This window comes from Carassius gibelio, chromosome A16 (assembly GCF_023724105.1).
Source record: "Carassius gibelio isolate Cgi1373 ecotype wild population from Czech Republic chromosome A16, carGib1.2-hapl.c, whole genome shotgun sequence".
Lineage (NCBI taxonomy): Eukaryota > Metazoa > Chordata > Actinopteri > Cypriniformes > Cyprinidae > Carassius > Carassius gibelio.
The window spans coordinates 13,021,534-13,046,501 of NC_068386.1; the positions used below are offsets into that span (position 1 = coordinate 13,021,534).

The following is a 24,968-nucleotide window of genomic DNA, read 5'->3' on the forward strand; positions in this document are numbered from 1 at the left end:
GACAATGGAAACGTGAACCCTGTGTATTATTTGAGATCAATTGTTTAAGTGGTGATTTTAGCATTTCCAGAGCCTGATGTCTTGAATCTCTCTTAAAAGTTTAAAGATAAGATTTTTTTTGTGTGTGTGTGTGTGTGTAAATCAAAGACATCTGCTAATGGATGAATTGTATAAGCTTTATAAGCTTTGTGTTAATATTTTGATGAATGTCACATTTTAAGTGTGTCCTGGGGAATAAATAATAAATAGACATACTCACCTGGATACTCAAATTGACAATTAAATGACAAGTGAGAGTAGAGAGAGCAAAAGTGAGAGAGCAACCTGCATAGATAGTAATAGTTTGAAGATAAACTTGTTTGAATGATAAATGGAACATTTCTGCTAATGATTTGAATAAACTGTATAAAACACTTCGCTTTGTGTGGATATTTTGATGCGAGTCCCGTTTTTAGTGTGTCCTGGGGTAGATTATTATTATAAATAAATAAATGCACTGGATACTAAATGAAAATACACAAGAAAAACGAGCATATTTATTATATTGTAGGCTATTTTATTTTGACGTTGTAGGAGGGTCGTTTGGCTCAATACGGGCAGTACTATGAAATGAGAAGTATGTGATAGGTGCTTTGATTGTTCTCTGACGCGTTATTGGCTATTGATTTTAGTGTAGGCGTGGTCGCCGTTAAGGTATGTCCACACAGAGCAGAGGGGGGAAGTAATAATTCGTGTTTGAGGAAGATGGCGTCTGCAAAGAAGGCTGGGAGCGGTGTTCTTGAAAAAGCAGTAAACAGAAGACGCTCGTCAAAACACAAAGAAGGTCCAATAGGTATATACCCATTTAATAAACATAAACGCGTTTTGGAGGGGCGAGCTGTCGCTTAGCTATAAAATGTCATCCGCTCTTCTAGACAGTTTCAGAAGTGTCAAACAGAAGATTAGAGCCCGAGCGCTACTGTACATTAATGCTGATACAATGTGGCACATCGCATGAGCCCTGTTATTTCCTTACTAATATGTAAACATAGGGTTTAAAATGTCTCATAAGGTTGCCAACAGTTTTTAATTACGTTTGAACTATGATGTGTTATGCAGTACATCGGCTATGGTAGTGTAGTGTTGTAGTTATTCACTGATGACATTTCTAGTTAAGGATGACATTTTTTTTCAAAGTGTGCTGACAGCACATTTTAGACAGGAGAGAATATACATAGGTTTGAATGGCCTGTGTCTAAACTTCTCTGTAGTAGGCTACGTCAGGATATGCTTTCGGATGCCCTGATTCATGAATGACACAGAGATTGACGCTTGTCTGTGTGCTTTAAGCAGAGATGTATAGTAACGAAGTAGAACTACTTCGCTACTGTACTTAAGTACTAAAAGGCGGTATCTGTACTTTTCTAGAGTATTATTTTTTTCTCCTACTTCCACTTTTACTTCGGTACATATTTTCGCTGAGTTTAATACTTTTACTCCGATATTTTTTTTATGTGCTGCATCGTTACTCGTTACAATTATAATAATGTTACGAATCATTCCATTACAAACCACTGCCAGAACTGTAGATGGCAGGTTTGATGAAGCTGGCACATCATTGAGCGAATCAAGCGATTAAAGAAGACTGCGCGTGCTGACTGAACTGCTGTGAAGAGAGAGATGAACACCGAGCCGAGCCAGATAATGACTCGTTCACGAGTCAAGAACCGGTTGCATCGGTTTTCGGATGACCAGTAACGTTAGTTCTTTCTGACAGTTCGATTCAATAAACCAGTTGAAGAAAACAGTTCACCGATTCTTTTGCGTTCGATGCAATGGCGTCATTGGCGTTGACTGCACATGGGCTCATAACATTAACACAGAATCAGTTCAGAATCAATCACCAAAAGAAAACAGTTCGGTTCCAGACGCTCTGTGTGTCGGTTTGCTTCACGCTAAATCACACATGCGCAGTATCATCAGCTCCTCGGTTCACGAATCGGACCCGTCTGACAGAAACGGTTCTTGACTCGTGAACGAGTCATTATCTGGCTCGGCTCGGTGTTCATCTTCAGTTCTCTCTTCATCAGTTCAGTCAGTGTACTGTTTGAGTCAATGAATTACTCCGGGATATTGGTTTGTTTTAACTCCGAGGGAGTGTCAGACACATTAAACAAGTTAACAGCTTAATTCATCTGTGGATTAATGCGTAATGGAGATGCGAACCGTTTAAAACGATTCAGTTCGATTTGGTGGACTGTTTCAAAAAGATCCGGTTACATCGAATGATTCGTTCGCGAACCAGATATCACAAACTGCTATGTTTTTAACTGTCTTACAACAGACACGGAAGAGAAGACAATGCTGAATAAGTCATAGTTTTTGCTATTTTTGGACCAAAATGTATTTTCGATGCTTCAAAAAATTCGAAATGACCCTCTGAGGTCTTATGGGTTTGAAACAACATGAGGGTAAGTTATTAATGACATCATTTTGCAAATTGGGCTAACTAACCCTAGTAACTGTTTTTTGTTTACAAGAAGTTACAGTCAAAGGAATTGTGATTGTCCTTTAGGTTAATCATTTGAAATAGTAAAAACAATATGTTCAAACTTTTGACTACTTTCTTTAATAGTTACATAACACAATACTTCTACTTTTACTTTCAGTACTTGAGTAGTAAATTTTAAAATAGACTACTTGCAATACTTAAGTACAAAAAATGTTGAATACTTTAGTACTTCTACTTAAGTGTGGTGCTTAAAGAACACTTCTACTTCTACTCAAGTCACTTTTTTGATAGAGCACTTGTACTTTTACTCAAGTATGGTTCTCTAGTACTTTATACATCTCTGGCTTTAAGCTTATTATAATCACAGCAAAGATGTGTGTAGTGAGTGTAGATGCTTTGGGAAAGTGCAATTAATCAATAAAAAGAAAGAAAGAAAGAAAGAAAGAATCATTTACTCACCCTTGTGTTGCTCCGTGTGACTTTTTATTTAGTGGGAGGATGTTTTGAAGAATGACATTTACAAAATTATCTTCATTTAATTTTCACCAAAAAAAAAAAAAAAAAGTTTTTGCACAAGAACACGACTGCTTCACGTCGTGAATTCCCCTTAGAAGGGTTGGGAATCGTTAGAAATTATCTGGTATCTGGTTCCATTATGATCATTAAACAACTATAAAAAAACTAGTGGTAAGGAAAGATGCACTCAACTACTCAATGCTCTTTATTACTTAATTTAAAGTAGAGCTTTGATCGGGCCCAACAAATCAAGCCCGACCCTACCCGAGCCCGAGCACGTTGTGTCCGAGCCCGGCCCGGCCCGACACGTTCACTGTAATTATGAGCCCGAGCCCAATTTAAACCCGACCATTTTTGATATATGGCCCGTTATAACCAGGGGCGGCGCCAGATTATTATTATTATTATTTTTTACCGCAGGTGCTGCTGTGCTACGGGGGAGCTGTATATGTATATATACATATATATATATATATATATATATATATATATATATATATATATATATATATGTATATATGTATATATATATATATGTATATATGTATATATATATATATGTATATATATATATGTATATATATATATGTATATATGTATATATATATATGTATATATGTATATATATATATGTATATATGTATATATGTATATGTATATATGTATATATATATATGTATATATGTATATATATATATATGTATATATGTATATGTATATATGTATATATGTATATGTATATATGTATATATGTATATATGTATATATATATATATATATGTATATATATATATATATATATATATATATATATATATATATATATATATATATATATTAGGGGTGTAACGGTTCACAAAATTCACGGTTCGGTTCGATACGATACACTGATGTCACGGTTCGGTTCGGTTCGGTTCGATACGTTTTAGATACAGCAAAATGTAAAAACATCTCAACTTTTCAGAATGCCGCAAGCGGAAGCGCACCGCGGGTCATGTGACAAGAACCAACCAATCAGCTTCATCCTTTCCCGTAACAACGTTGAGAGCTCAGCCAAGATGAAGGATCAGCTGATCATAGTTGTATATGGATTGCAATTTTGAAATAAATTTAGTAGCAGAGCTAACGTTACTGCAAGCGATTTTTAGAGCTGCAAATCCATTTATCCTTCGCTGAAATTTCCGCGTCTCATGGAGAGAGCACGTCATTGTTGCTTAGCAAAGACAGACGCCTCATGAGCGCTTCTGCCCGAGCGCTTTGGAAAGGAGGAGAAAGACGCGCTTAGCGTTTTCCATGCGTTTTTAGGAACGATATGTGAACGGCCCCTAAGGCGCTCGCTCACTCAGCACGCGCTGAAGGCTCGTTGCAAAATGTCGAATGCATTTAACAGACCAGAAATATAAGTGTACCCTGTCATGTTGCAGATGCGACATACCGTTGTTTTTTTATCCACCACTCTCTTGCCATCACCATTATAGCTTAAAGGGAATCCAAAGTGCACCCAAACACCAGACCTGTTGGTTATTGGAGGATCTTCTCATTTCTAGTCTGTTAAACGCATTGGCTATTTTGCAACGAGCTCAGCGCGTACTGAGTGAGCGAGCGCCTGCTGAGTAGCCTAACATAAACATATAAGATGGTGTTTTTTTCTTCTTCGGGAGTGTCAGGGGCGTTGCCTGTTACGTTGTTTGGGTTATTGGGCTACCTTGTTGAACGCATATCATTATATTTCTCTCTCTCTCTCTTTTTTTTTTTTCAAATATAATTAAATACTCCAACGAACCGTTCGGTATACATAATGCGTACCGCGTACCGAACCGAAAGCGTCGTACCGAACGGTTCAATACGAATACGCGTATCGTTACACCCCTAATATATATATATATGCACGAGACAAAGCCAACACATATGTTGTCACTTCCCACGACTAGTTTAAAATGTTTCCATACCTCCGATTTTCCTCTAAACTTGCTCAAAGTTAATTCTCCTGTTTTTTTTTTTCTTTGCTTCTTCAAGCTCCATGTTGCACTTAATCTACTGAATAGTAGGCTACAGCGCGCACAGCAGGTGTGATGCGTCACGCATGCGAGACTGCGAGTGGACGAGACGCTGCGCATGACACGTGACGTGCTTTATCAAGGGCCCGACCCGACCCGCGGGCCGGGCCGGGCCGGGCCAATATTTCCCGCCACCGTCCTCGGGCCGGGTCGGGTCGGGTCGAGCACGAGCTCGGGCAGAGAATCTAAGCTCTAATTTAAAGGTTGGCAATTACAAATCTCAACATATATTACATTATACAAATTTTCAGATTCTGGTTCCATTTAAATGAACTATTATTATTATTATTATTATTTTTTTACTATTTTACCTTCATTGAACGTAGTGTTGCTAGAAGTTAGTAAATAATGTTGAGTAACGACTTGAGTGGATTGTTTAACTGCAACATCCGCTTAAGGCAATGATGGGGCTTTGGATAGCCAGGACAATTTTTAATATAACTCTGACTGGATTTGTCTGAAAGAAGAAAGTCATATACACATAGGATGACTCGAGGGTGAGTAAAACCTTTAATTGAGATCTCTGATGTGCACAAGGAGAGATCTGTAGTCCTGCACATTCTTATATTGACCATAACACACTTTGTATGTGAAGGTAAGTTGTTTACTTGCTGCAGTCAGTTTTGGATGAGACTGAGAGGAAACTCTTAACTTAAGTCTGGGCCAGTGCATTGTTTTTCTTTTCCTGTTGAGATGATTTTACCACATTTATAAAATAATCTGGGACAAAGGTCTGCTCACAGCCTTCCATTGTTCCTTTATTGCCAGCTGAATGAATAAAGGATGTGGTCCTGGTTGTATGTATGTAGAATTGAGAGAGAAAGTTCAGGTTTGGTCAGTTCTCAAAATTCTTAGTAGAAACATGTGGTCTTTGACCCATGAAGATAGTAGGAAATCCATCTATATGCAAGCCTTTTGTGCTAAAAATAAGATGGGTTTGTACCATAAACAATCTGAAAAATTCTGATTTGCCAGCAGCTAATCTCTAGCAATGAACTTTTGTAACTTAAGCAGTGCAAACATTTTACATGAGCAATGTGACATAAGCTTGTTGTATGTGCAATACACACAAACAAACACACACACATTTTTTTACCCTGCAAACACACTGAGCTGTAAATTTGAACTTGAACTGGTGGATCAATAAGAAAAATCTAAACAGTAAAATTAATGTATATGTTATTTAATTAATATAATAATTTCTTGATAATAATTGTTTAAATTAATATAATAATACTTTTGACATCCATTTTATAAAAAAATGGTTTAAAGGCTGAAATGTGAAGTGTATCATTTTCTAAAACTTTTTGGTTTTGTAAAAACTTGTATTTGAACTGTAAATCATACTTTTTACAGTCATTTTACAGTTTAATATGTTACGATAGACATTGTCCTACCCCATTCATATGTTACTGTATTAATTTTATTTGTGCAGGTCTTAAAAATGATCTTAAATTTGAGTTTAAAAATCCTGCTGAAACCCTGTGTTGATCTTCCACTTTTTTTCTATTCCAACAGATAGTTCGACATTTTTGAAAATGTATGAAGTAATTCCCCCTTAAGATTTGTTAGCCATAAGATAGCTAGCATACTCATTTGGTATATTAGAGGTGCATTCAAGTTTGTGATAAATATAGAGGTCAGTAGACAGTTAATGCATTCTAAAGAGTGTTTTAATTTTTTTAATTTATATTATTTTTACTCATAAATTAAATACAAATAATTATCTCCATAACATACCTCTAGTTATTGAAAGGGAACTTATCAAACTAATGTCAGGGTTGTTTACTGTACAGATTTTTTTTAACTATTTCGTCAGGATCACATTTTAATAATAGATTGAAAGTTTAAGTCTAGTCATTTATTATACATTGTGACGTGCACATTACTGTCTCAACATATGAAAGTAAATTAATTAACATAACTTATTTACACTGTTAAATTCATATTTTGTATAAATGATTATTTTTCATTTAAAATGCATTTGTATGCATTAATTAGTTTTTAGCATTAATTGATGTTTAGTGCTTTATTTAATTTTTTCATTTAATTTATTTTTAATATCACCCATAGCTTGAAAATAGTTTTCTTTATCAGCCAGAATTATTGGTGCATTCCTAGTTATTGAAGGTGGATTTAAACTTAAGTTACTAAACAACAATGTTGTTTACTGTTTTATTTTTTTCAACTGAAATACATTTCAGCAATTGATTTATTATACAGTGTGACATGGATATTACGGTCTCACCAAATGACCTAATACAATTGCCATATGACCTAATTGAAGTATCATCTGTGTAATGCACCACTTTTGGTGTAGAAATCACAAAAATACATTTTTAGAGCTCAATGTTTGTTTCTGTCTAGACCGCCTTGTGTCAAAGAGAGGTGCCAGTTTTGGATCATCCAGTTAGGGTGAAGGTCACTGGCCAGCCTGGTGACACAACCAATAGAGTGAAAGGTTATTTAGGCTGTTATGACTTTGTAGAGGATAGTTGGTCTTAGGACACAGTTAGCCTGGATCCTGTAAACAACAAACACTGTGTGTGTGTGTGGCACAAGTGTGCATGTTGCAGTGAGTAATTTGTTTTCATCGTACACTGGGTGAAAAGCCATCTCACCACAACACAGGGACAGTTGGTATGGGAGAAAACAACAAAGCTGTTCTCTCCAGGGAATGAGACGAATGAGAATAAAGGAAGAAGAGTTCACATAAAAGTAGAAAGGATGAAATGGAAAGTGACAGAATGTCACGTTGTGATCTGAGGGGATGAAATGGTGGGAGGGAGGGCATCCAATCGAAACACTCTATCTTACTTTCTTCCCCTTTTGTTTACCTCCCCTTCCCATGTCTCTATTTCTCTGGCTCCATGGCTGTGCGGATATTGAGAGGACAGGACGTACAAGGACTCCAGCATGAGTTCTGAGGAGGGTAACGTTCAGATTCTCCGGGGATCAGTCCCTGTGTGTTTTTGTGTGTGTGTGTGTGTGTGTGTGTGTGTGTATGTGCTCTGTTCTGCATGTTTTTAAGTTGTAGATTCTCACCGTTTAAAACGTGTGTTGTTGCTCCTCTGCTGTGGATTGTGCTGTATATGTGCTGTAACATCTATTGCAGTGTCACTGAAAGAGCAGGTGTTCTTGTAATAGTTTGACTTAGCTGGTTAGGCCAGGCTTTGGCTGTAGATACAGTATCACATTCAAAGTAGATAGCATCAGGTATGCTTAGTTTTTTTGGCTTCAGTTGGGTTCTTTCATTTTTTTGATGGATTTTTCCAGGTGGACTGTGGTTCTTCTGGAGTGAACAGTGTTAATTGATCATTTGACTGGTGATTGATCAGTGTCCTACTTAGCATCTTCTGTCTATCAACTAAATTAGCTAAAATACTTTTTTCAGTTCTTGTGTGTGTGTGTGTGTGTGTGTACTACCATTCAAAATAGTTTTTAAGAAATATTTGTATTCCACCTGGATGCATTGATTTCATCAGAAGTGACAGTTCAGACATTTATAATGTACAAAGGATTTATATATAAAATAAATGCTGTTATTTAAATTTTTCTATGCAACAAAATAATGCTGAAAAAAAATCATAGTATTTCCACAGAAATATTGAGCCGCACATTTTTCTTTTTCAAAATTGATAATAATAAGATATGTTTATTGAGCACAGAATCAGATGATATAATAGAACAGATTAAATATAATACAGTTCATTTAAATTGTAATAATATTTCACAGTATAGTTTTGAAGTATCAATACAGTATAGAGACATGTATTTATAGCTTTCTTCAACTAGTATTATTATTATTATCTAGGTGTTTTTTTCTTACAATTGTACTCTCTACTTTCAACATTACTGATTAATAATACATCAGTGCTCTATGTCTATGATAGCAAACATATTGCCCTTAGACTTCCACTGTAAGGGAATTTCTGATTTCTGAAATTTTGAATTGAAATGTGTATTCTATTGTAATCGAGCTTAATAGACTCAACATATACTTGGTTTCCCATGCACAGATTAGGACACTAATCTCTCAGGGTCCGGCTGTAGTCTTTATAATGAGGACATGGGTACAAAATGGAAGAGAATAGAGAGAGGAAGATGTCTTGTTTTTGCCAATGAGGGGAAGAGATCGAAGCCAGTAGCAGGCGGGAGGTAGAGAGGTGACGTTGGGATACTTTGGCAGAGGGGAAAAAGGCAGTTTGGAAAGTCTGAGAAGAGAATGAGTGGATGAATGCAGGGAGGGGTTATCTGGGGTAAAGGGCAGAAAGAAAAAAAAGCACAGGATTGGTTTAAAACCACATGTGCAACAGATAAGGCAGTATCTGGGGAATTCAGCTCTACATAACTTTGGAAATGTATGCAAATTGAAATGTAGGCAAAATGTTCTCTTAATGCAGAAAACTCTTCATTGGATTAACAAAGTAAGCACTTTTGGTTTCCAACATTCAAAGCACAAACCCTTTATGCTGCTTGTAAAACATCTTTTTCACCACAATGTAAAGTAAGACTAAAAGTTTCTTTAACTGTTGCTTAGGGTTGTGGGGGAGCACCCAAGTTTGGATCTGACGAAGCCATTTGCATGATGCTGTAATTTATATAAAAAAAATTATATGTATATCTTTACATCTATATATGTAAAGATGTATTTGCTTTCATTTTTTGGGTTTTCTGTAAGAACATACAAAGGCTGGAGGTTTATTTCTTGTCTGCTGTTGTAAAGTTGCCTGTGATTCTCTCAGTTGTCTGATTGGTCGCAGAGTACAACAGATTTACCTAGTCATAATCTTGTCACTGAGAGACCTTACTCACCTGTATTGTCTTTGTATCTGGCATGTCAGATAAATGTGCATGAGTGTGTGAAGGCTGATGCCCATCCATCACTGGTTACTCAGGAGAATGTCCAGTGAAATTGTCCACAGCCAGTCCACAGTCCCCTGTAGTTTGCTCTTGTCTTTTGCCATAGACAAAACAAGCAGTAGCAGTTTTCTTAGCAGTCAGCTTCTTCAAAATGAGAGTGTATCGTAATGTGTCCTGATAGAGGCTATTGGTTGTGTTGTTGTGTGATGGTAGGACCTGTTAACTAAATACTATTATATTTTCATAGGCCCTGAGCAGTGAAAACAAGCTAACAAAAATAATTTAACAGTATTTTTGTCTTATTTAACAGTAATCATTGTAACATTAATAAAAAAATAAATAAAAAAATGTGGTTGTCTATATAGAATATATCTTTGTGCTTCCATTAGCATTTTTTTGTTGTTGTTTTAAAATCTAATAAAATGAATTGAGGTTTATGCTTTAAAAAAAACCTTTACAGATACGCTGCTGTTCAACCAAGGCTGCATTTATTTGATACAAAATAGAATAAAAACAGTTATATTATGAAATATTAATATTTTCAATGACTGTTTTCTATTTTAAAATGCAATGTATTACTTCTGCAGCCATTATTCCAGTCTTCAGTGACACATGATCCTAATATTAATATCATTAATATCAAAAACAGTTATAGAAGGTTCAAAATAGAATAGAAGGAGAATAGAATATAAGGTTAAAAAAACATCATTTATTATATATATTTTTTTGTAACAATTATGTCTTTAATTGTAGTCTATTTTAATAGATTTGATGGATCTTTACATAAAATCTTTTCGTTTAGTATATATATGATTTTTAACAGTAGTGTATGTGTCCTAAAACAAGTCCTAATATCTAACGATTTTTTAAAAGCATATTTATCTTCTTTTAGGGATGTTTAAATATTTACTGGAAAACATGACAAAGTACTGAAGAAGAAAATGATTTTCTAAAGTGCTTTGTCTGAAGCATTTCCAGTTGATTGATCTATAAAACCTTTATAGCGCTATTTAGAAGCACAGTCAACACAAGTGCTTGACTTTTGTCCTGAGCTTAATCACTCTATATTGGCTTTAAAGTGTGTCAGAGTATGTGCCAGTTTGAAGTAATTCGTCTGTCCTCAACCCGTCTGATCCTCTTTAGCAATGGACACCAAGGCAGCATTCACTGCCTTGTATGATGTGTGTCAAGAAAATGCCAACTTCTTCTCTGGGGCCTCAAAGGGCCAAGCTGGGGACGCAGTCCAGCGCCTCGTGGATGCCATGACCACCATCCAGGAGCACGCCAGGAGCCTGGAGCCTGTCATCTCTGGATTTGCTGCTATCTACCACCACTTTGACTTTGACCCTCATATTCCTGCCAATGGATATCGCTCCCTTGTTAAGGTGCGTTTCTGACTGTGCAAGAGAAGTTGTTTGTGTTTTCTCCCTGCTGAAAAAAGTTGCTCCTAGTGCATTATTTTCAGCAGTTAGTCATCACTGTTAGCTGGTTTAAAAACCCTGCAGTTGTTAATGGAATAGTTCACCCCAAAACGAACTCGGCCTCAGTTTGTTTCTTCATCAGAATAGGTTTGAAGAGATTTAGCATTACATCACTTGTGGATCAGCAATGGATCCTCTGCAGTGAATGGGTGTCGTCAGAATGTGTCTATTTCTGCTGAAGGCTTGTGTCCTTGTCCTTCCCATCATTTCCTTTCAGTGTTTCTCTCAATAAGTAATTTTTACGTTGCTCATTCTCTCTCCTGCATGATGCATGTGCTTATGTTTTTCTGCATTCACCCTTCAGACCTCATCTCACTCTTTGTCATCCTTTCTTCAGGTGGTGCGCTGTTGCCTCCTCCACATCATCCACAAAGGGCGCTATATCACATCAAACAGGCGAAGCATCTTTTTCCGTGCGAGCCATAATGCAGCAGAGATGGAGGCGTACTGTAGCGCTCTGTGTCAGCTCAGGGCGCTGCTCTATCTAGCTCAGAGACTGCTTCATGACAACAGCCATGGCAACCTTTTCTTCCAGGAGGAAAGTGGCCTCAGTCAGAGCTTCCTGAGAGAGTACACCTCCATGCACAAGGGCTGCTTCTATGGCCGCTGTGTTGGATTTCAGGTGTGTTTGCTTAAGAGCACACGAGCTTGTGGCTCTCAGGATTTCATTGACAAGATTATCACATTTATACACTTATTACAATGTTGAAATCTGAAGGTATTTAATCTAAGTAGATCAAAAGGTAATTAAAGGGATAGTTTAGGATTTAAGGATTTAATCACTCTCAAGACATCTTTCAGATGAATGCCATCTGAGTTGTATTAAAAAATGTCCTGGCTCTTCCAAGCTTTATAATGAAGCCAAAAAAAAGTGCATCCATCAGCCATCCTGGGGGTTAATAAAGGCCTTCTGAAGCGAAGTGGTGCATTTTGGTTAGAAAAATATCCATATTTTAAAGTTTATAAATGGTAATCTCTAGCTTTCCCTAACTGTTGTACACGCATTCAAGAGAGTAGCGTTCCAGCGGATGATGTATCTGTAGCATAAGCTCCGGTGAGAATATGTTAGTCTCGCAAGAACCAAGTTTTGTTTACAGCAAAGGAAAACCAATCTCCCTTTGGCTTATATCGAAATCCTCCACCATATGTGTTTCTTTACAAATCCTCATTCTGTACTTCTAATTCGTGAGCGGTGTTTTATTTTGCTCTCTCCTCTGCACTTTGTCACTTCTCCCCAAAGCTTACACCACGCCTACGTCCTAAATCGTCTGCTGGAATGCCACACTCTCGTACGACAGTTAGCGAAAGCTAGATATTACAGTTTAAAAAGTTTGGATAATATGGATATTTTTCAAAAACATCAACAACTTTGCTTAAGAAGGCCTTTATTAACCCCCCGGATCCTTGTGGGGTGATTTTTATAATGGATGGATGCACTTTTTTGGACTTCAACATCTTAAAAAGTCTGTAAACTTTTATTTTTAATGTAACTCAGATTGTATTCATCTGAATGAAGAAAACTCATATACTCCTTTGATGGCTTAAGGGTGAGTAAATCATGGAGTAATTTTCATTTTTGGGTGTACTATCCCTTTAAGGCAGAGTTTTCCCATTCTTAGTTTTGTAATATTACAAGATAGTAATGAACGGCAATGTACATTTTATACATGTAATATATACGGTAAACATACATATACATACTGCAGGATAATTTTTAATTTTTATTGTCTTTTGAAGTCTCTTTCGCTCATCAAGGCTGCATTTATTTGATCAAAATACAGTAAAAACATTAATTAAAATGAAAATGACTGTTCTATTTTAATAGATTTTAAAAAGTAATTTAATATGATGTGATACAAAGCAGTTTTTTCTTTTTTTTAAGAATTATTTACGAACATGAGGACCAAATCAGCATGTTAGAACGAAGGCTCATGTGACACTGAAGACTGGAGTAATGGCTGCTGAAAATACAGCTTTGCCATCAAAGGAATAATTCATATTTTAGAATGTATAAAAATAGAAAACAAACTTAAACTGTAATAATATTTAACGGTATTATTAATGTTGTTATTAAATGTGAAAATAACCCACCCGAATATCTTGTTCTCTTTCCATTCTAGTTTACTCCTGCCATCCGTCCATGCCTGCAGTCAATTGTTATTAGCCTGGTTGCCTTCGGGGACTACTACAAGAAACTTCAATCAGGGATAGGTCAGTATAGCTGTCACGTTCAGTGGGCCCTAATAAAGCTTTTTTTACATGCCCTTTGATTTATGTGAGCAGGTCACTTTTGTGAGCGTCTGGACAGCTCGTTTTGCTCTAGTGTTAATTTAAGACACAAAAGTGGAGTTGCAAAAGTATACACTCTGACCCACAGAGGCATTCTAATATTGTCTCTTGTACTCAATGCTGCACCCTAGTGGAGGCAGGAGATGTTGCTACATATGGTGAGTAGCTCTCACAGAGGACTGTATGGAAGAGAGAAATCTGTGTCCTTCCCAAACCTGTCATCCGTTCTGCTGGTAGATTACTCCGTTTCCTCTAGAGAGATGGTCAGTGCTTGTTCCTACCAAGGAGTTTTTAGGCACCTCACAATCTGATTTAAATTCTGGAAATCACGAATTTTGTCTTATTATTGAATGAGTACCAACTCTGAATATTAAATCAATTTGTTTATTTTTATTACATTTCTTATATAATTTTTTTAAATATTTATAAATTAATAATACATGAAGAAATTGTATGTGAAGAATTATTATCTAACTACAGCTTCAAAACATACAAACAAATATAAAGTAATAAAAAGTGCCTTCAGTATCTGAGAGTGCTTTTAGTATCTGAAAGTTTTCCAGACAGGCGCTGTGATGGATTTTTCTCTTTTTCTTATTATTGCTGTTTGATTATTACTGATGACAGACAGGATGTTTAATAGGCTGCATTCACACTAATGCACAGATCTGGTGTAACATATCAGATGCTTTGTCATGTCCTTTAATCATGACTGTGTTTACAATCATTTAGCATCATAAAAGATGAAAGTGCATTTAACTCTGCACAGAGTCTTGTACAGCTGCATGCCACAAGAGCTATTGAAACATTTGAAAGCAGCTGTCTGTCAGTAAGTGAGTTTTGTACTGCATTCAAAATGGCATAAATGATGCTTTTGTAGAACTTTAGGAGGAGGAAAAAAACTTTAAATACTGTATCTCTCTAATGCACAAATGTAGGAAAAAAACTAGAGTATATTCTGAAGATTTTAGAAGCAATTCATAATTGCAGTGCATCAGAGAATGCCCCCCCACCCCCACCTTAGTTCCCCTAGTGAATTTTCACCATAAGAACAGAAAAAAAAAAAGTTTTTAGTTTGTTAAGGTCATGCAATTTCCAGGTGGTTATCTGTGTGTTTCTCTTGATTGGGAACCCACTTTCATGTCTTTCTGCTCTGTTTTACTCTGTATGCATGATGGCTTGTTGTGAATGCCAGTTACTGTATGTAGACAGCCATTTATCTAACTGTCTGTTTGTCTGTGTTTCTCTCAGGTGTAGCAGCAAGTTCTTTCCTGACCTCTGGGAAGTATGCCATTGACCCTGAACTGAGAGGTCAGGAGTATGAACGTATCACTCAGAACCTGGATGTTCATTTTTGGAAAGCATTCTGGAACGTAACGGAGACTGAACTTCTATCAGTTAGTATTAACCATCCTGACAGTTTTAGCTATGGCGGCACAATTATATAAAAGAGAATCGATTTGAGATATGACCTGCCTTTATAAGAATAAAGCAAGGTCAAATCTCAAATGGATTTTCTTTCCAAAAAAAAAAAAAAAAAACTGCATGAAAGTGAAGAAATTATGCCAGAAGATATTCTCACTGAAATTATAAAATAAAATAAATACATATAATGAATTCATTGTATTATATTAGATTATAGTATATTATAGTAGATTGTAGATTGTAGGATATTAGATTAGATTAAATTAGATTAGATTAGATTTGTAGATTTAACTGGGATTAGAAAACGCTATGAATGGAACTTGATCTGAGACTAGGATCCTAAATGAACACCAGACACCTGCCAAATGTGAAACACAATGGAAAAATTAAGTAAAGCTGGTTTAATAAAAAACTAAATGGCAACTGTGGTTGACAAAATAAGTTGATTTCCACCTTTGCTAAATCCCTTTAAAAACTAAAGTGGATCAAATAAAAAAAACTACTTTTATATTTAGGCACAGTGTGGGTTTCGGAAAGAATTTTTTTTTACTCTGTTCACGTCTGGTTCAACTGAGAGGACTTTTTTTCTTTTTAAAGTTTGAACACATTTATAGAGTAGAGCAGAGCTCTGGCAAAATCTTTTTTTTTTTTTTTTTTTTTTTTTTTTTTTTTATATCCTAACATCAGACATATTCCAGTTCAAATCGCAATGAAAATATTTGTCAGATTAATCCCCAAATTAATTGCCCTTCTTTCAGTACTCAACACTCATAGATCAGACATCAGATTTGTTGAAAGCAATTCTCTTGAGTAATAAAACTCCTCTGACATACAGTACTCCTTGCACCAGTGTTTTTTTTATATATATAATTGACACTTTTTTACTGTAGCTGATCAGATTGCACACTGAGCACTTATAACCTGTCCAAGTTCTCATATTGCAAAGTTCAATTCACATGGTAATGAAACTGAAATTAATCTGTGCTTTATTTCATCTCTCTCTATCTCTCTCAAGAGTCTGGTGTCTATGACGGCCACACAGGTGAAGGTGAATCGAGCTCTTTCTGTCCCCCCCTTGCCCTTTGACCTGCCACTGGCGGCAGATCCCACCCACATGGTGACTGTGTCTCCTCCTGCAGCTCATATTGGCCTGGGGCCTGTGCAGATGAGATTGATCTCATATGAGCTGAGAGAAGGACAGGTACAACAGTTCACACTAATGTCATTGACAACCTTAATTAGTCAGAATCATGATTCTCTCTCGCTTACTGCTCTTCTTCCTTCTCCTCCTCCACCTCACAGAAGCTCAAGCATAAACTCTGTTCTTCAAAGATAGTCAATTTTCCACTCTGCATGCTCTTATCTTGTCAATAAATAAATAAATGAATATGCACAGATAGTGAGGAGTGAATAAAAGCACTAGTACTAATAATGAGGTGTGCTTAGCTAAATAAAGTGGTTGAGCTTGACTCTTTCTCTTTCTCTTAAAGCCCGTTAATTCTTGATATACCTCTCGGTGTCATGGGAGGACTTGAATTGGCTGCAGTATAGATGACTTGGTGTAATGGTGTTTAAAAAAGCCTATTTGATTTTGCTTAAGACCGTTTGACCTCATATTGATCCATCTGTAGCGTAAATGTGTTTAAGAACTGCACGTCCGTAGCGTTTAATTACTCGTCTCTTGTCTAAATGAGAGCTTTTGCCTTTGTGTGGGGCATAGAGCTTCAAAGGGATTCAAAATAAGGATTGTTCAGGAAGCTGTGTTGTAATGAAATAATCTATTACACTTTTTATTATGTTGCTCTGTTGTTATGGTTCCTTATAGTCCATTTGTGTCTTCAGGACAGTGAGAAATTACTAGCACTGTGTCGCTCAGAGGGGGGTACGATATCTCTTTCATTGGGCCTGTGGACGACGCGCAGTCCTCCTTCCCCATGGCTGGTGTTGCACTTCCACGGAGGAGGCTTTGTGGCACAGACTTCCAAATCCCATGAGGTATCTTTTTGTCTCTTTCTCCTTATATTTCTTATGCACACCCTTTCCACCCCACCATGAATCATGCAGACCTGATGCTTTTACTCCTGATGAAAAAAATATAGAATTGAAGACTTATTCTTAATTATTTCTTAGACTTATCGAGGGAGCATAATATCTTAGAGCCTTGGAGGTGGGAATACATAACAGTGAAAACGTATTGCTATTTAATTTGTGAATAAAAAAATAAAGTCCAGTGTCTTGTGCAAAGTATGAGACTGCTTGCTCTGTTAAAGTATCATATTATCACCGCTCTCATGCAAAATTCACCTTCACGTCACAAACACTCACCAGCGGGAGCCTGCGTTCTCGACACAATACATTAGCTGCTTGAGCGAGCGCCACTCAACAATGGACACATTGATATGAAATGTAACTGGCAGTCAGAGCAACATGTTGTGACGCCTGTCAGCACACATCATGTCTTTAAACTACAAAACAAACGGAGAGAGGGGAGACTGGGAAAAAATGGGAAAGAGGCTGAGAAGAAATATGTTCATTCCCTAAGTGTTTTCTCTTACGTAATTGCATGATGAGGTGCCGTCAGGCGTGTATTCAGGGTGACAGAAGCTACTTGAAATAAACGTTTAGTGTTGAGGACCGTAATTCAGGCTCTTTGCAGCAGTCACACTGAAACCACTGTCTCAAAGCTGTCTTAAAGATGCCAGGATTCAGAGAGGAATTAGGAGTGTGAGCTGGGAAAGCAGTTCAGGATTTGAAAATGTGGATCTTTGCCATCTGTGAGCAAAATGCTAGAACTACTGTACCACTGACAGACCTGTGAAATAAAGCAGTAATTTAAAGTCATTAGTTGTGCTACATTTGAGGAAATAATTAATTCTCAACCACGAATAAATAACGCTCTAGAAATATGAATGATGTGTAATATAAATTCAATTTGGACAAACTTCATCTGTCATTGTATTGCTTTTTGCATACTATATAGAAGGTTGATAGCCATATTCAGACTCTGAAGAAAAAATTATGGTATTGAGGATTAGGACCCATCAGTTGAGAGATTAAATGCTAAACAAAGTCAGCATGATCTGGAAATGGCAATTTGTCTTCCATATTGTGACATATTTCTGAGTGAAACAGACTAGAAAAATGAAGGGCAGTTCATAAGGAACTAAATGGAAGCAGATCTGAATGCAAGTTTGCGGTCCGTTGTCAAGTGAGAGGTTTCTGGAGGGGAGGGAATGAAACCAAATGAATACCACACGCTTTCTAAAGTAAGAAGAAAGAAAGTGACGACAGAACTAAACCTGGAAATCCGGGAATGGATTTTCTACACTATCTAGGAATTCCTATTCCTAAAAATGTAGCAATTTTGATTCTTTATTTGTATGCATCTCTCTTCTCTCCCTCCAGCCGTATCTGAGGAGCTGGTCCCAAGACCTGAATGCCCCTGTCCTTTCGGTGGACTATTCTCTGGCCCCTGAGGCCCCGTTTCCTCGGGCTTTGGAGGAATGTTTCTATGCCTACTGCTGGGCCATCAAGAACCACAACTTGCTAGGTGAGAAGAATAGTTATGCTTCCTAATAACCCCTTCATAACAGTGATTCATATTTGTTCTTAAAGTTGCTATGAAACGAAAGTCACGATAGGTCTTTTTTTTTCCATATTGTGATGTACATCAGAGTGACACAGCTTATTGAAAAAGAACAATTATTGGGCGGGCACTAGGTTCTGTTGGATTTTGAGATGCGGATGTTGCACTCAAAAGTGGAGGCAGATGAAAGTGAACTTTCAGGGGTTTAAGAAGACTAAATTATTGGAAAAGTCTGGCATACATTAACAATGGAAGGTGTAGTTATGACATTTTGAATTAAATATTGTGAGGAAAAAAATAAACATATGAAATAATTAATTGTTCAAAACAAGATGCATTTAGAAAATAGGATGAATTTCCATTTCATGCTAATTTTAAGCTTTTATGTTTTTAGGCACTTTATGCTTTTAGGACGTTATGCTTTATACAGTATGCACTAACCCCATGTTCCCAGTTCACTTTCAGTGGGAGGTGGCTGCACTTGTCACCCCTTTTTTTTGCAAGAATCTTGCCACTTTGTCTTTTTTAGGCTGACATTCACCCATCGGAGGTGACCACCTGCAATGCAATGCAAAAAAAAAAAAATTCCATCCAGATTGCCAGATCTGATTTTGTGGAGAAATATTTTAATTTATAGATAAAATTTTGTTAGTTCTATTATCACTTTAATGAAACACTGAATGCAATATTTACAGTAATTGCGTCATCCATCTCCCAGACTGCCTCTTAAATTTAGAATTGTATTTTTTCAACATTGTGTCATTTGGTCACCTGATTAGTCCATAAGAAAGCTGATTAAGGTACAAGACCAGTGAAGTCGGCGACTTGACGATCTGTCATACTGTTGTGCAGTGCTGGTGTCGAGATCCCATGGGGAACAAAGACGCCCATTGAAACTCAGCTCACACTCGGCCTGACTACAGAAGCGTAAACATATTCATCATTCAGTGTTCTCTCACCTCTGCTATCTATCTCAGGATCATGACGCAGATCACGCGCTGCTAATAATTCTCTTTGGCTGTCTTTGGTGTGAAAACCATGCCAGAGTGCCTCAAATCAGTGCAAAAAAATGTAACCTCATTTGAAGTTGGAAATTACAGAGTTTATTTATCTTCTTGATTCTCACTCAGTTTGGATTTGATCTGTTACACACTAAATCTCTTCTGTTGGCCCTTCTGCTCCTCAGGTTGGACCGGTGAGCGTGTGTGTTTGGCCGGTGACAGTGCAGGAGGAAACCTGTGTGTGACCGTGTCAATGCGGGCCGCTGCTCACGGTGTGCGCATGCCGGATGGCATCGTCGCCGCCTACCCCGCCACCCTGCTCACCGTGTACGCCTCGCCATCCCGCCTGCTCACCCTCATGGACCCTCTGTTGCCCCTCAGTGTGCTCGCACGCTGCCTCAGCGCTTACGCAGGTCAGTCTGGAGCCGTAATAGGATTTTATGACAAATGATGCTGTGTTGTGACGTATGTTATTAGCCAGCTGGAACGGTCAGGTCCAGTGTGTGATTTATCACTGGTAAAAGTTTAGCATATTCGTAATCTAGGAAGTGTAGACACCTTAATGATGATGAGTGATTTCAACAAGTAAAGTTAAGTGAAGGCAGACATGTCAGGAATAGATTAATAGGTTTGTATTTTATTATAAATGATTCGATTAGTAGTGTTTTCAATCATAGCAATGATGAAGTCAAATCAGTGGCTTGTGTTTTCTTTCCTCTGTAGGTTTTTATAGGCTAGTGATTTTGTAACACAAGTGTAACAGGATGGGGGGAGGGGGATCCCCCAAAATTACCAATAATTATATTATTAGTATAAATATTATAAAGAAAATTGGAAAGTTGATATACCCTGTGTGAGCAAAGTCTGTACAATGTGGCAACATTAACTTAACTAACTAAATAAATTCCTCTCTGGGTCAGTATACCTAAAATGCAACATCAGGGTTAATATATATTTTGAGATTGTTAAATCAGAAAATCTTAGCATTTGATTTCTTGCCTTTTGCTTTAATGACAGTACAAGTTTTTTGTACAAATTCATTCATATGCATGTCTTAAATTCGCTGTTTTCTCTAATGACCTAGAAATAAAGGATCATTTCTTGCCATTTTACATATTTGTATTACATTAGTTTTTTCTTTCGAAAAAAAGGTTTTGTTCTTTTGGTCAAAAAAAATTGGTTTGCTTTTGTGATTTTACATTTTTTTACTTGTTTTTATAAATTTTATGTATTAGTTGTTGTTGTTGTTTTTTATTATTGTAAAATATTTTTTTGTTTTATTTTGTTTGTTTGTTTGATTCCCAGACTTTCAATTTGGATTTTTTTTTTGACCCCAGCTGTATGTTATTTGCTTTTCCTCTTTGTCCTTCTCTGCTGTGTGTAGGCACAGATCCACAGGTGGAGAAGCAGGTGGAGAAGGTGAGCACTTTCAGCATGGTGAGGAGAGATACTGCCCTGCTGCTGCGAGACTTCAAACAGGGGGCCTCCAACTGGATCAATTCACTGCTGGACAGAGGGAGTGCAGGTACCTGTATATGAGAAGAGATGCACTGTATTTTCTAACTCCACCATGCTGAGTGTCTAAAAGACATTTATCAATGTCTTTTTATGATTATAATGCCTACACACACTGATGATGATGCCTTTGTAATAGTGCAGCTGGCTAATTATTTGATCTGTTTTAATTAGGTGTAAATTAACGCATACAAAGCCCTCATAGCGCTCTGCTTTGCTTCGTGTAATTGGCTCCATGGTGATAATTGGCATTTGTTCAGAGCTAGATGTGGTAGCTTCTCTAACTCTCTCTCCAGTTTGTGGTGCATGACCCACAGATAGTGTTGTGGAAAGTGGATCTTCTTGTTGTGGAAAGAGGCCCCAGTCCAGTCCCCATCCATCATCTAAGCAGGCTGATGAATCAAACCTGGAAATCTGATATGGTGCCACAGCCCCATGATTCCTCCTCCTCTCTACAGCAGTTTCTAACTTGGAAACCCTTTGATCTTCTCATAGTTTTCCATCACCAGTGGTTAAGCCCCGCCTCCCTACTTTAATTGGTTGCTGCCATCATTTCTTTGCTGCAGTTGTAACTGATTGCTTAATTAAAGATTTCAAAGCAAAAAAAAAAAAACACATTTAGATGCTAATTAAAAATTAGAGATGCAACTTTCTTAAAATCCTGGACTATACAGATGAGCTAATAACTATTTTAAGATTCTTAAACAAAAATAGAATAATATACGATTTAAACACTTAAAAACTAAACTTCTAAAAGTGAATTTAGGCATCACAACATTTAAATGAAGAATTTAGATTTGCTAAAGGTTACACAATGTTATTTAATAATTTATGTTTTTAAAGATAAACTTCTATTGAGTTTTAGATGGTGTGAAGGTCATCTGAGCATGCACAGTTAAATATGAAATATCAATTCACTACAAAAAAATAAATAAATACTGTAATATTGGCCAATAACCAGTATGGTAGCTTCATATTTTGCATTTCTAATAAAATTGCTTCAAATAGTCTCAGCTTTTTTATTCTTCCTCAGTTAATTTTTATTGCGATTTTGATTGCATAGTCGCACAGCTGAATGGAAAATCTGATAATAACCATTTCAAACAAAGCTCTTTGTAATGGCTTCACGTACTCTGTTGTGCCAAATGCCCGTCGGTTCTTAAGTCAATGGACTACTATCAACCCCAGATCTCATATCATTTGAGTTTATTAGCTCACACAGAGAAAGAAAGAGAAGGGCAATGCAGGATGTCAATACAGTGTGTCTAAAAGGCATCATTAGTGTGACGTGTCACACAACACAAAGCATTCTAATTGCCTCATGATGGCCATGAATTCATTATTCACTATACCAACATTGCTGAGAATAGTTTTTCACAGGATTATGGCTATGAGCAATACAGCTGTGTTGTAGCTGGTATGTCTGTCAGTCGTATGAGTTTATATTTCTTTGTATGGTAGTTTAATGGGTCCTAATATTTTACTGAGTATCTGTTTAATGCCACACACTCACTTCACATCAGCCAGTCACATGCTTTACCTCTCCCTGGCAACTGTTTCCTCGCCAACAGCCTCCACCAATGTCTGTGTGAGGGTCTTTGTAAACCCCCACCCCTTGTGCTTAAAATTCCTACCCTCTGCCCATTTGTACTCTTTTTATATCTTTCTTACTTTTTTTCATTTTGTTTTTTTTTTGCATTAAGAAATGTTCATGATCTCTATATGAGATTTTTATGAGAAATTTCCTTTCTTCTGATTGCCTAACTTGCTTTGGGGATTCAGAATTACCTTAGTTTGGTGGTTTCGTTTTTCTGCCTTCACATTTTGGGCCTGTTAATATCTCATGTAGACATTTATCTAACTAAACAATAACATGAGAGCATCATCAGTCAATATATGTGATTATAAAACCTCTATATATCCAGAATGACCTTGAAATGACATCTATTGTTAAAATAACCTCCGAAATATTTACTCTTCCCTCTTTTCCTTTTAGACTCTGTAAGAAAGAGCATTTCAGAAGTGTCTCTGACGTCTCCTCATGCAGACCCTCCGGTGTCTGGCAAGGCATCTGTAAACTCTCTAGAGAAAGGGTCTCTGAAGAGCCAGACGTGCCAGGACTTGGGCACACACACTAACAGCTGTGCCAGCGACGTACAGAAAAATGGCAGCCAGACTGCCAACCACCTCAGCACCACCCCAGACAACCACAACTCCATCCTTGACATCACACTGACACCCGAGAGCAAGGTACAGCTCCTCATTTAGTGCTTTAGAAGGGTTTAATCAATTTCCTGCATTCACCGTGTTTTTACTAAAGCTCCCGCGGTGTTGAAGTTCTCTTTTACAGATTGAAACAGTGAGTCATATTAATCAACAGGCTGATTTGCATTCTACTAGGATGCCAATCTCTGCTACACAGCATCCATCAGGCTGTTTTTTATGGCTTTATGAGTGTGTGAAACATATGCCAATATTTGCGTTGATTAATTTGCTATCTAGAGTGAGAATGACCTAGCCTTCAACAGCTTAACAGTGTTGCTTAAATCATAGTCAAACATAACATTTAAATAACAGACAGCCCCATTGTTAATAAGAATCTGGTACGTTTGCTGGAGTGCAGCACAGATGTTCGTAAAGAGTATCAAACTGCTATTGGTGGCAGAAAAACAGGAGTTTGTTATTCCATAATTAGCATCAGTCAGGCTGTCTAATGCACAGAATTAACTGGCCTCTTAACACTGGCTGATTTTAATAGCTTGCAGTAAATTGTTGATCTGGTTATTTCAGTCTGGCACACTGCAAATAAATCACTTGTTTTTTTTTTTGTCTAGTTGTGCAACTCTGATAAAGTGCAACGAATTATGCTGCAGTGATGTCACTTTGCATGCCATTGTTCGAGTATGTGTTAAAATCCCGCAGAGAATCCCATGATATGATGACGTCAGAATAATTTCAGAATTTGAAGGATCATTTTTGCTGTTGGGTTCAAATGAGTCATCTCAGCCTTTCCTGAACTTTTTCTTGAGCAGCAAATTAGCATATTAGAATGATTTATGAAGGATCGTGTGATGCTGAAAATAGAGTAATGGTTGCTGATAATTCAGTTTTGACAGGAATAAATTACATTTTAATATGAACATTTTAATATAATATAATTAAAATTTATTAAATTAAATTTATGCATTTAGCAGACGCTTTTATACAAAGCTACTTACAGTGCATTCAGGTTATCAATTTTTACCTATCATGTGTTCCCGGGGAATCGAACCCCCAACCTTGCACTAGCTTTCTTGCTAACTAAAATAGAAAACGGTTGTTTAGCCTTATAAAATGGTGGCGTAAATAATAATCATATCTTAATGACCTCTATTTACTTCCACCTCTCTCCTAGCCAGAGGATGTGAGCTTCTTCCTCTGCAAAGAAGTAGATTCCTCAGTATCAGAATCCTTTTCATCTGTGGCCATTCCGCCCCCTGGTGGTGAGGAGGACTCTGAGAAACCCCGGGAGTTTCCAGAGGGCTTTGAGCCTCTGCGGTCGGAGCAATTAGCAGAGATGAACATGCAGAGTTCTCCCATTGTCAGAAACCCCTACATGTCCCCTCTTCTGGCTCCAGACAGCATGTTAAAGGGACTACCTCCCATACACATAGTGGTAAGAGTGACTTTTAAGAGTGGTAAAAGTCTTTTATGATAATTTTAAGATGGTGGAAAAATTTTCAGGAAGAGAAACTGATTTCAAAT

General features: G+C 37.1%; 1 protein-coding gene across 4 annotated transcripts in view; it reads left to right on the forward strand.

The window, feature by feature from the left end:
* The first annotated feature begins 667 nt into the window (after nt 1-667).
* The window catches only part of LOC128030630 (hormone-sensitive lipase), a 28,181-nt gene continuing 3,880 nt past the window's right edge, over nt 668-24,968 (forward strand). Inside the window, exons 1-14 of one of the 4 annotated variants that reach the window (XM_052618414.1) lie at nt 740-832; nt 7,962-7,996; nt 11,071-11,312; nt 11,746-12,030; nt 13,529-13,619; nt 13,829-13,855; nt 14,949-15,094; nt 16,138-16,323; nt 16,965-17,117; nt 18,528-18,672; nt 19,895-20,122; nt 21,094-21,234; nt 23,221-23,474; nt 24,619-24,879. In XM_052618414.1, the coding sequence (XP_052474374.1) occupies nt 7,981-7,996; nt 11,071-11,312; nt 11,746-12,030; nt 13,529-13,619; nt 13,829-13,855; nt 14,949-15,094; nt 16,138-16,323; nt 16,965-17,117; nt 18,528-18,672; nt 19,895-20,122; nt 21,094-21,234; nt 23,221-23,474; nt 24,619-24,879 (2,175 nt within the window). In that variant the 5' untranslated portion in view covers nt 740-832; nt 7,962-7,980. Of the gene's footprint in view, nt 833-7,961; nt 7,997-11,070; nt 11,313-11,745; nt 12,031-13,528; nt 13,620-13,828; nt 13,856-14,948; nt 15,095-16,137; nt 16,324-16,964; nt 17,118-18,527; nt 18,673-19,894; nt 20,123-21,093; nt 21,235-23,220; nt 23,475-24,618; nt 24,880-24,968 lie in introns of those variants that run through there. The other 3 variants (XM_052618412.1, XM_052618413.1, XM_052618415.1) reach the window with 3 other exon arrangements.